The sequence below is a fragment of the Carettochelys insculpta genome, chromosome 2, assembly GCF_033958435.1.
Source record: "Carettochelys insculpta isolate YL-2023 chromosome 2, ASM3395843v1, whole genome shotgun sequence".
NCBI lineage: Eukaryota > Metazoa > Chordata > Testudines > Carettochelyidae > Carettochelys > Carettochelys insculpta.
Window position 1 is genome coordinate 19,404,594 of NC_134138.1, and position 12,817 is coordinate 19,417,410.

Genomic DNA, 12,817 nt, shown 5'->3' on the forward strand with positions numbered 1-12,817 from the left:
GAATCCGGCCTAGTATATGCAGAATAATTACACCTTTCACCCTGGGTTATGACTGACAAGAAGAAAAGGTTTAGTTTTTACACTGGAAATGTTAATGTTGCAAATTAATCAAGCTTGAAGGGCTTTGCCCTTTTGATAGGGCCACTCAGGGAAATCACTGGCATGAGTGAGAAGAGGAAGTTTTGACAAACTGAGGAAATATGCATGGGAATAGTGACACTAAGAGCAGAAGTTTACGGTGTCATTTCCGCAGGCACTTTTATGGCTGGTCCTGCATTTTAAGGGTCACATGCTACTCCTTATCTCCTCCATGTCATTCTAGAAGCTCTTTTCCTGTTTCACAGTTGGTTATTTGAAGGCCTGGGAAGAGAAAAAGCAGAAGAACTTCTACAGCTTCCTGATACCAAAGTTGGCTCCTTCATGATTAGAGAGAGTGAAACTAGGAAAGGTGAGAAAACAACATTTCTCTTCCCATCTCTCTCCCATATCTCAGACTGAGACATATCCTTTCATCTGGGCCTTCTCTCACTCCTAATTCTCTGCCTTTTCACTTCGCACATCATTTCAGAATCCTAAACTACATGTAATAAAAGAAGACTAGATTACACAGTGCAACATCTTCAATCACCACCTATATACCACACAGTGTTGGAAACATGGAAAAAGCAGCTACTTTGGAGAGTTCCCTAATCACTGGCACACACAAAACATTATTTAAGTATTATTTACTGTGGTGGTAGCACCCAAAATGTGAGGCATTTCAAACAGAGAGGAAGACACAAAGATTGTGTGGAAGGGTCCTGCCCTTTGCCTCAGTACACAAAAATACACAAAGATGGCAGGCAGGGTGGAAATGAATGTAAAAGACATTAAAAGTGACTAAATTTTTAATTTTGTTGTGTGGCTGTTTTGCTTTAAGCTACAAACTTGATATTTTCTTCTGATCACCTTTCCACCTCCAGATTAGCTGGTCATAAAATGGGTTCCTTCTCCAGGAAAATGTTAACTTTTTATTAAAAAATCCAAACCTACTATATTTAGCGAAAACTCAAACATTGATCTGGGTGACATCTCATGGAAGTTGTAGTGTGGGTATCTCATGCCTCGTTTCTCCTCTATGGGCATGGTTCCCTGGCTAGCCGTTTAGCTTTTTCGGGTTCTCCGCAGAGACCTCCGTTAGCATGGCACCACATTTCAGAGTTAGACTGAGTCTAGTCAGCAGCCACAGAAGCTATGTAATATACCTGTTTTCCTAGGATTGTGACTACTTGATGCAATTAAGTTCTCCTGTTCCACCAGGATTCTATTCATTGTCAGTCCGGCATAGGCAAGTGAAACATTACAGGATCTCTCGCTTGCCAAATAACTGGTATTACATCTCTCCACGGCAAACCTTTCAGTGCCTTGAGGACCTTGTGAATCACTATTCAGGTAAGTCCCTTGAGCCTCTTGCAACTGCAGGAACACAGTTTGTCATCAGCAATTTTAAGACATGATGCAATGGATGTCATATGAGGCTCCCTGAGGATCTTAGGTGCTACTGTAATACAAAATAATAATAATAATAGAGAAATTTGGCTTTTGCCCAGTATACTATTTTACTTCATTTACACCCTCAGTTCATATGTTCCCCTTTCCTCCATTATTAAGCCAGCAGAAAGAAATACTTACTCAAGTACAAGCAGTACGGATTGACAAAGCCATGTTAAATTAAACCAGGCTCAAACATGGTTACAACTAGCTTTGTTCAATGTAACAAGACAACAGCATGTTCTTTCTTGGAATGATGCACCAACTGTTTCAGCTTGTTCACACCTTCCGCACTGCACAACCTTACTGGTATCAGTGCATGTCAAGAAAATTAGTCAGGTACTCTTTTGGGCTGTGTCTACACAAGCACTCCCTTTTTGAAAAGAGGATGCTAATGAGACACTTTGGGATATGCTAATGAGGTGCTACAATGAATATGCAGTGCCTCATTAGCATAATGGCAGCCATGGCACTTTGAAACTGCCTCTTTTGATCTCACGTGGCTTGTCTACCTGGGGTCCTTTTCGAAAGGACTCTGCACACTTCAAAATCCCCTTATTCCTATTTGGCTAGAGGAATAAGGGGATTTCGAAGTGTGTGGGGTCAATCTAAAAAATCTACCCCAGTTTGAATGGAGTTACTTCAGATTTATGTCACCACAACTCCAATCAGACAGTAGCCTTACATTAAATACCACAGCTAAGTGCTGCAGTGAGATCATATGAAAACCAAAAATGTTAAAGTGAAAGAGGAAGGAGGATTGAAATAAACTAATCACACCACGCTGGTGAAGAATAAGGTTCTAGTAATTCAATTAATAACAATGAAATTGTTTAAAAAGGTGTGAAGCCACAACATTTGCATAATGCTGGGCAAAACTGAAATACTGGGTGTAGGCCAAAAAGCCTATTGTTAAGTAGGTTAGGAAAATTTTCTGTTTAACGACATGTATGTTGATGTAGTAATGTGATAAAGGGAGGTTTTTAGAGCAGTTTGTGGAAAGAAGTGCAGTAATAAACTGGACAGGAATGCTTTGGTTAGTTACTTTTTCACTTAAAAAACTATTTCTGTGAAGGAAGGACATGGGAATTTGAAACTTTATTATTCATATCATAATGAAAATGATCGATATTTTGTTGCTGAATGACTTTTCCATCTCTGAGAATATGCAAAATGTGTAATGAAAAAAGTGTATGGAAAAAACCAGCTAGTTACCAATTCCACAGTGCTGTTCATTTGCAAAGTTTAGAGCAGTCAAGGAGCCGCTCTCTTTTGTCCATTTTATAAGTGTTTATAGTGGTGAATGCATGGAGTGATGCTCTGGTTGGGTAAAATACACGATAGCCCTGATTGTCTGCTGCTTTGTCTCTCGCACAGTCATCTACAGCAATGCAGAGTACATGGAAGTACTACCCAATCAGACTAGTGGCATTTTACACCCATTTCGTGCCCTTGGTTAGTGCACTGGCTTAGGACCACGGAGACCAAGGTTCAGATCCCTATTCTGCTACAATCTCTGTGTGATGTTGGGTAAATCAGTCTATTATGAAAGTGGAGAAATAGTCCTTCCCTTCTCACAAGGGTTTAGAGAGGATATATGCATTGATGATGATGAGGTGATAAAGTTTCCGATGCCATACAAACACCTCACATAGGTGTAAGTGACTATGCAAGTGGCATGGCAGTGTAATATCAACATGCTTCTTGTGTCTAATATAGCCAAACAGTCCATATTTTTCCTACGTAAACTCAATAAGCTATGAGATCTAGGGTGAGTCTCAATACCGACTCTTTAACAACATAACACAATCAAAAGCCACCTCCTATGCATTTACACTGTGCTAGGCTCCTCAAATAGAAGCCTAATTGGGAAGAGATTTAGGCAATCTCAAAAACACGGCATAGTTATCAAATTGAAATGTGTATATTTCAGTCCACTCTGCCCTGCCCTCTTCACGACTTACAGTCATTGCCACAAATACATCTGCTTTCTACTTACTACAGCTGATATTCAACACATGAGCCCAAACCCAGCACAAGATTCAGCCACACTCAAAATAGGCTTAGATGGGAGGTAAGTTGTGCACAGGCGTCACATGGCTTTATGCTCAGGGACATTATCATTAAAAGAAAGGGTGTGGTAAGCTCTAGAAAGACTGATGCCTTCAGCAGTTACACCAGAGTTATAGCAATGCAAAACCTATGGTAAGCAATTAGGCCCAAAGATAACTAGCAGCATATTACAGTACAAAAGCCTAGTAACAAAAACGAAAAGCACCTGTATGTCATAATACCCTCAGCAACTCAACAATCATAAGCCACAGCCTCCAGGTTCTATATTACTATCTTGCTTTCTATACCTATCCCTAAGGATATTTAGTGGAGAAAACATTGATGCTAAAAATTGAAAGGCGATCACACACTACTGGGTAACTTATCCTGTTTTTGTTTCTTCATTTAGAGGTACCTGATGGTCTGTGCTGTGTACTTACAACACCCTGTCTCACTCAGTGCACTGACAACAATGCTGTGAGGAACCAAGAACCGCCAGTAGTCATGAGGAACAAAAACTTCAACTGGAAGAACATTCGCAGGTACCACAACTTCCGTACAGCATCAGAGTCTACAGGTTTATTTTCAATGTGCACAATAAACATGTGCAATTACAGAAGAAATCAGCAGCTCTTTACTTCTACTGAAGTCACTACTAAGGCTTAGGAGCTGAAATTTCCCAAGCCACCAAGGGTGCTGTAACTGGGAAATTGAGCATTCAAATCTCTCGGATGACTGAAAATTTCTCGCTAAGTGTTCACTGATGCAAATTTTGGTGCATTTAGCTTCCTCCAGAGGTTCTTACTGGAAGATATAGGGCTGCCCTAGGTAATGTTGTTGACAATGAAGTCAGCCAAGAATACATCCCCAACCCCCTTTAAAGACATACCCATACAGATTACACTAGTTGAGAATCTGGCCTACTATAGCAAGAATGAATCCACATAATCCGAAAAAGTCTCATCTTGTCCAAATCGCAGCAACACAGGTCACCAGGAGCACGTTATCCCCAAGTTCAGCTCTTTGGACAAGTTCCCAATTTAACACAGAGCCCAGTTGAAGTTCTTTGTCATGATATTCAAAATCCTCCAGGACATTTCATAAAATTCTAGGAGTGGAAGGGACCTCAAGAGGTCATCAAGTTCAGGCTCCTGCACTTGTGGCAGGGCCAAACACCAACCTTCTTTGGTGAGAACCAAAACAAAGAAGTTACTAAGCACTTCTGCCTTTTCTCCATGTTTTGTTATTATTTCTGCCCCCACCCCATGCAATAATGGGCTACCATGTCCTTCGTCATCTTCTTGATTCTAAAATATTCGTAGAATGTCCTCTTGTCCTCCTTTATGTCTCTAGCTAGTTAGATCTGACTTTGTGCCTTGGCCTTCCTAGTTTTGCCCCATGTTATATGTTTATATTAAAACTTTGCAATTTGACCTAGCTTCCACTTTTTATAGGACTCTGTTGATTTTTAGAGCATTCAAGACCTCTTGGTTAAGCCAGTGTGGTCTCTTGCCATACTTTCTATCTTTCCTACACTGTGGAATAGTTTGCTCTGAATAATGTCTCTTTGTAAATCTCCCAACTGTCTTCAGTTATCCTTCCTCTTAGGCTTCCTTTCCATGGAACCTTACCTATCAGCTCCCTGAGTTTCCTGAAGTCTGCATTCTTAAAATCTATTCTCTTTGCTGTTCTCCCTCCAACTATTCCATAGAATCATTAAACCTATCATTTCATGATTGCTTTCGCCCACACTACCTTCCACTTTCAAACTATCAACTTGTTCCTCCCTTTTTGTCAAAATCAAATCTAGAAGCATCTCCCCTACTAACTTTCTCCACCTTCTTGAATAAAAAAAATTGTCTCCAATACATTGCAATAAATTGTTGGATAATTTGTGGTAAAACGAGTAGAACCAAAGAAAGAGAGTCAAGCTTCAGGAGGGAGATAGTTTGACAACACACCAGAAGCTCAGATGGGGCCATCAGATTGAATACAAGCCTTTCCGCACAGAACATGTCCCAACACATGCTCTGTAGAGATTTCTTTCCTATAACTCTAGTTGCTTATAGTTAGGTCTACTTATTTGAGAGAACACCTCTTCCTCCACAACGAGACCTTACCAAAACAGTTACTTTCCACCTGCCTGGAGAAGCCATTGACCAGTGTGGGAGGGGCTCATGCAAGCCTGGAACAGGGCTTGGACAGAGGAAGCTGTTTCCACAAGATGAATGAATGAACAATGAATAAAATAAACAATGAATAAAATGAATGAACAATGAATAAAAAGATTCAGAAATACATGCTCAACTCATTTCTTCACTGTAGCCTTCTCTCAATGAGCTATGCAGCTCCCTCCTCTTCTCAAAACAGCCTTGTTTGCTTGCACACACAAACAAAACCCAGACATTACTCCAGCTATTTCTCCTACAAGATTGATAGAAAGACATATGGTCACCTCCCAACCTCCACCCTGTATTTTAAATGCATCAAAGCTGCTTGCACAATCCTGCGGTGAGGGACAGTTAAGGAAACAGAGGAGATATGCAGAACTGACCACAGCCAGCTATAAGCCCTGAGTTTCTTCTTTTATGCAACAACATAACACTAACAAACTAGATAACACCACCGAAGTGTCTGAAATATTAAGCATCACTGCTTTTTTCTTTCTTTCTTTCTCTCTTTCTTTTTTTTAAAAGGCTGCAGATAAGTAATGAAGAACCTGAAAACATGCAGGCCATGGACGATTCCTGCCTCAGCTATGGCCTCAGGGAAAGTATTGCCTCTTACATCTCCCTAGCAGGGGAAGATAACTCTTCTTTTCTGAGTACCAGAAAGAAAAAAAGCCAGTCTCTCATATACACTGGAAGCAAGCGCAAGAGTACCATCCATTTGCCAGATTCATGTTATGAAGATTGAACTTGAGACAGATTCAGTCCACAGAAAAAGAACTGAGATGTAAGAGCAAACCATTACCACTGGGCAGTCTTGCCACAGATAAAAGACACAGGCATACCAGCTGATGATCAAAGAGGAAATGGAAGACGAAAGTCATGCTGGTTTTGTCTTTTTCTATATTTTGAATGTTAACCAGATACTTTTTTACAATGACCAGATCAACCACTGTATACATAAATAATAACACACTGCACCTTTAATCTGCTCTTGCACAGGTTATAATTTGAATGGGGAGTTCTAACTAACAAACAACAAAGTTATGAAGATGACTACTCAACAAAAGGTGAAATTACCACTGTGCCAAAGGCCAGAGCAAGGTTTAGGTACCACTTCAGACTCACTTGAACCTTCATACTAGACCTTATGTTGGCACCATCCACAAGAGTGAATATCATACAGTGTTATTACAAAAGGATGGGTTTGTATTACTTTTTTTGGCATGAGTAGAAGACTCTCAGCAATAAGACTGTTCTCTTCCGGGTGTTCTCTTCCAACTCTGCTGCAGAGAAATCAGGAACTCCCAGGCCTCCACAGACAATTAAGATCCACCTGGTTTCTAGTTGCTTTGGTGGGGAGGGAGGGAGAGGAAACCAACCTTTGTGCTCTTTGCTGCGATGTAACCCAGCTGCTGGTAATGGCAAGTGAAAGCACAAGATTAAGGAGCTAAATGGCTTCAAGGTGAGGATGTGTGTGTAAGAGAGAAGAATTCAGTTTCTCAGGCTCAACCCAGTAATCTACATGCCCAGGAAGCAAAGGTTTTTAAAGTGAAATTTAAAATATGTTCAGACTAGGTCCCACAGTCATAGTGAATTGCAGTATGTCTGAAATTTGTGTCAAAGTGCTCAGATTTCAACTTAATTTCTTGAAGGCTGCATATATTTATGTAAAATATTTATATTAATAGCTTTTATATTTAAACTATATAAAAGAAGCAGCAACAGATACAAAAAGATATTTTTCTGAAAACAATTTTTGAAAAGATGCATGAAATAGAAATAAGAGGAAGGTTTCCCAAACTTTCTACCTGCACGACCCAATTTTAATGAAGTATTTCCTGCCAAGCCCCAGACAGCATGGAGGACACCATTTTGAAGAGCAAAGTGTGAACCTCACAGGCACCGCAGAGAAAATACCATGGTGTTCTACAAACTTGCATCTTTCACACTGTGACCTCATATGTATGGTGCATGTGAAGTCACTTTGTGTGGGGGGCTATTTTGTGGAGCAAATTGGCATTTGCCATGAATTGTGACTTACACACACGATATATATGAGGTCAAGGCGTGGACCAAAATGGAGTCTTCCACGTGGTAGGAATTGCCCCAACCTCATTGGCTGATGGTACGTCCTGTCACAACCCACAGTTTGGCAACAGTTGCAATCAGTTATTACCTAAAGCCATCTAGTGATTAACAGAGTGAACCACCATGGACTAGAACAGCTTCTGATCCGTTTGTGTCTTTTTATGTCAGTAAATGAAATCAAAATTTGGCCCTTTGAACCCTGACTCTCCGTGACTTCAGATTCAGGTGTTCACTTACATGCATAGGAATGAAACTGCAACACCCACATATACGAATTGAGAATGCCAACTTCAATTCAGCCACTCTTCACAGGTCTAAATTACAATCCAAGTAGAGAGTACTGGAGAATTGGGTTGTTTACTGATATTTTCTGTCCTTGCCTCTTAGCACAATCTGTGTAGGTCTGTACTTTTAGACCCTATTACAGATCTTATACTCAGACTTGCTAACAGGAGGGGGGCCAATGGAGACAGTTGCCCCAGCGACCGGCATTTCAGGGGCCCAGACCTACAACCACCGCTGCTGCTACTTCGACAGTGTTGGCAGCTAGAGCTCAGGGCCCCATTCAAGTGCCATGGCAATGTTGTTGTGCCACTCCACATGGCTCTGAGGGAAGGAAGGGCCCAGCACCACAATTTGAGCAGTGCTGAGGGCTGACTACCCTAGGACCTGCCCCCTACCTGCGCCATGAAGCCAGGTCACTCTCCCATTTTATCCAGGGGCCTGCTGTGGCTCTTGGCCCCCTGCTGAATATACTCTAGTGATAAACATTCACAATGATTGGTGTTAACAGTCCACAGTCTGATTAAGAACATTTGGTGATGTAAAAACATGAATGTTACTTACTCAGAAACAGTGAGCACGACCAAACAAAATGGACTCAGGAATGCTAGATGTTTGTACACTCTAATATATTGCTACTGTTCATTGTTAATGTTACTAATGAGTCTGGATCTTAACCAATGAAATATATGTGAGAAGCATTACCATTTTCTAAATCACATCTTTATATTTATTTCTCATTAAAATAAAATGTAACTGCTATTTAGCTCTATGTTAAGTTTGTCATCTTTGGTAAACTGATCAAAAGCATATAGAAAGCTCAGGTTATTAGGACACTTCTCGTTGCATGAACATTGTAGAAAATATTTTAGCATTTACAGTACAGCAGTGAGCGGTCAGACTCATTCTAATCAGAGGGACAAGTTATATTCTTAACTGTGGCTTGATGGCTGATACTATGAACTTAGGATCATATCCCACTTTCCATGCACAGCAGAGCTTTCACTCACAAAGATGGAGGATAGCTACACTTTTAGGTAGGCCTATGGCAAAACTTTCAAAAGCACCAAAGTTATTGGGGTGCATAAGACCCAGTTCCAATGTGACTTCAGTACATATGTCTCACTGAAAGTTCCATGTCTCTATCAAAGTTCCACTGGTTTAACTACTGGTGGCTATTCACTGATTTAGTTGTATGCAATTGAAGTGGTCCCAGGATATTAGCAAGGCAAGGTGGGTAAAGTAATATCTTTAATGGACCAAATTCTATTCGTGAGAGAGATAAGATTGTCCAATAAAAGTAAGTCCCATAAAAGATAAAGATAAAAAGCTTCATAGAGATTTAATTTGATCAAAATCTTGGCCATATCCATTTCTTAACTCAATCCTTACCTCATTAAGCTAAATGGAAAACAAAACAGAGTCCTCAAAGAGTTTTGCACTGCTTTAACTAAATCAGTTTTTCAATACATTTGTTAAACTTGTTACAGAACAGACACTCCCATTCTTTGTGTGACTCTTGGTATAGACAATACCTTGGTTATATCATACCACTCAACATGTCAAGATCAAAATAGGGGATTCAATATGTGACAAAGACCGTAATGAGAGAGATGCAAAGAATTTATACAGAAAAGTTAAAATGCTTTAAGAAATGTATTCATTTCAATAAAAGAACTCTTCCTAAAAGCTTTGTCTCATGGCTCTTTATTTCTGGCTTAACCAATTTTAACCAAAAAAGGGAGACAACACAATATTGATATTGATCTTTGGGACTAAAATAAGTAACATTCCTCAAAATAAGGGAACTTGGAGAGGTCTGCGTCAAGTGACTGTTGGGGAAAAAAATATCAGTGCATTTTTAAAACCAGTGCAATTTCTGCCCTTAGTTCCCTCAGCCATTTTCAAATTCGAATAGCCATTTTGTATGGAAATACTGCAGAAATTATACATGTCAATCATCTGCACCTTTAAATTGCCACTGTTAGTTCTAAGAGTCAAGCTCAAGTCAATATGAATGGGGACACTTCTTTTGCTGTGTAAAATAGTGCAACACACAGTCTGTGGCTGTATCTATACTACAAGATAAATTCAAATTTATTAAAATCGACTTTATAATCCCAGTTTTTTTAAATTTGATTTTGAGTACCCTCACTTCCCACAGGATCCCAACAAAATTGACATATTGCTTCCACGCTGAAATCACCGAACATCGACTGTTCCAGCAGTGCATTGTGGGAACCTCTCCCACTGTTCCCTCAGCCCCAAGTTCTTAGCCAGGAGCAACAGTGCTGTCAGTTTCCCAGGTCTCTGCAGCTTGGAAGACCCATGAAATTGACAACACAGCCAATTTTAATGGTCAATTTCCTGGCTCCTGCAAGCTGGGGGAAGTGGGAAACTGACAGTGCAGCAGCCCAGTTCAATTTCCCTGGCTCTGGTAAGCTGTGGGACCTGGGAAACTGACAGAAGCAACCCTGGTCAATCTCCTGGCTCCCGCTAATAGCGGGAAGCTGGAAGCCACGTGCAGGGCGTAGCTTTGTGGAATGCATACGGGATGCTTGTGGAGGCTAATAAATTCAAATTAAGGATATGGCACTTCCACACTACCCTTTATTTGAGATTTTAAATTCAAAATTGACATTCTACCCATCTGTTAATATTGATATTTTGTTATCATAGTAGGGCAGACTAAATTGAGCTAATGACATTTAGAGTGAAGACCATGATGTTTTAATGTCAAGCTAATGTCTCTAAATTCGATTTCATCTCATAGTGTTGATGCAGCCTTAGTCAAAGGTACTGCTGCAGCCAAAAAGACTAGAGAAACTACTTAAAAAAATGAAAATTAGAATCTGAATGTGCCATGGGACTTGCAACCTACACCAAGCAGGTCAGATCTTTCAAAGGGCCGGATGTTTGGCAAATCAGCTCTGTAGCCTAAAAAGTGCTGAATAGTAATGGAAACTCTGTAAAGTATGAACCAGTTCTACGTAGGTACACATGAAAAACCACAGTACCAGGAATCCAAATGTCAGTTTGATTATATCAGTCACTTAAATGGGTCTTACCTTCTGTTTGTAAAGTGTCTAGCTCCAGGCGACCCCAGTCTCAGTAGAGGCTGCTAGGTGCTATTACACAATAACATATTTTAGTGAGGCGAGCACTTGTGTAAAATAAAACCAGCTCACATGCTCCCTACTTCTGTTCATATTCATTCACCTCTCTTCTACAGGGTATTCACTGCTAAGATACAGAGGAATAGGACTCACCATCAGCAATGCCCCCTTGAAGAGATTCAAATCTGCTGCACCTGCAAGTAGGTGGATACTGCTAACATCTGCCCCACTTCGATCAGCCGCTATTGAAATCTGACTTGGATCTCCTCCAAAGCTAGCAATGTTCTTCTGTACCCACTTCAGAGTGGCCAGCTGATCCAGAAGGCCCCAGTTTCCACGTGCCAAGGGAGAACCTGTTAGAAGAAATGAGAAGGGGGCAATTATAGCTCTGCAAACACAGATGAGATACATGTGAGAGATCCTTGAACAAAGAAGTGGCAAAACACTGCATCTTTACTATCGGTCCTGCATCTAAGGACTGGATAAAACCAATATCACAGCTTACAGCACCTTCTTCTGTACTCACTGTCTAGAGAATCTCCCTTACAGCTGCCTCTGTTACAGAAGCTAGAAGGGGACAGTATTCAGTGCCTGGTCCCTTTTCCTTAGGGTAACTAATCACTAAAGGCAACTGGAATTTTTCTGTGGGCCCTGAATGCCAGAAGGAGAGCCTGGAAAGGAAATCGGCTCCTGTCAAACAGCCCTGATATGGACAGTGACCATGAAAATGTTTCCATTTCTACCCTGCTGTGAGGGCAGCTCATCTAGGGCCTGGCGCACACTTACAATTTAAATCAATGTCGCCGTAGTGCTCTGGGGTGTAAAATATCTACCCCCTGGGCACCATAGCAATGCTGAGCTAAGCCACGGTGTAGACACAGGCAGGTCAATGGAAGGATGCACCTGCTACTGTCACTCTGGGCCCTAGTAGTAAGAGCTCTGCTGCAACCTTATTACAACCATGCCAGGGACATTGTTATTCATTATTTGCTAGGCACAGTCAACCTACTTGGCGTGGTATGTGACAGAAAGAAATTTCAAGACCCAAGGAGCATAGGAGCTAATAGACTCAGCTAAGGCAGGCTGAGCATCAAAGGGCAGATTTTCAGGTCCTGCATCCCCCATGTAACTCAAATTTCCCTGCAAGTCAAAAGGAGCTTGCAGGAGCTGGGTCCCAGAGTGGCAGAGAGCTGGGAACAAGGGAACAGCCTAGTTCCAGTCTTCCTGCCACTTGTGGGACCCAGGAAACAGACCAGCTCATGACTGGTTGGTTTCCTGGGTCCTGCCATTGCAGGGGAGCCAAGAACCAGACTGCCGTTTAGTTGCCAGCTCTCCGCCCCTTGTGGGAACCAGGAAGCTGACCAGCCATGAGCTGGTCAGTTTCTCAGGTCCTGTAAACAGCGAAAAGATGGGAACCAAGCAGCGGCCTTATCTGGGGCTACCACTTCCCAACTGCAGGGCAGCAGGGGATCCCTGCCACTCAGCCAGGGACCCCATGGCTATCTCTGCCAGCTGGGCACTGCCCAGTTGGCTTCCAGCCAAGGGGCTGTGAAGTCTCCACACTCCTGCCCCCAGCAC

The 12,817-nt window shown here is 41.5% G+C and overlaps 2 protein-coding genes across 4 annotated transcripts in view; one reads left to right on the top strand and one right to left on the bottom strand.

The window, feature by feature from the left end:
• SLA (Src like adaptor) overlaps positions 1-9,792 on the top strand; it is a 28,204-nt gene extending 18,412 nt beyond the window's left edge. Inside the window, exons 5-9 of one of the 3 annotated variants that reach the window (XM_074986645.1) lie at positions 345-448; positions 1,300-1,431; positions 3,992-4,124; positions 6,279-6,537; positions 6,753-9,792. In XM_074986645.1, the coding sequence (XP_074842746.1) occupies positions 345-448; positions 1,300-1,431; positions 3,992-4,124; positions 6,279-6,498 (589 nt within the window). In that variant the 3' untranslated portion in view covers positions 6,499-6,537; positions 6,753-9,792. Of the gene's footprint in view, positions 1-344; positions 449-1,299; positions 1,432-3,991; positions 4,125-6,278 lie in introns of all 3 variants that reach the window. The other 2 variants (XM_074986644.1, XM_074986646.1) reach the window with 2 other exon arrangements.
• The window catches only part of TG (thyroglobulin), a 209,578-nt gene that overhangs the window by 69,502 nt on the left and 127,259 nt on the right, over positions 1-12,817 (bottom strand). The window contains exon 41 of the mRNA XM_074984795.1: positions 11,393-11,592. Coding sequence (XP_074840896.1) covers positions 11,393-11,592 — 200 coding nt within the window. The remainder of the gene's footprint in view (positions 1-11,392; positions 11,593-12,817) is intronic.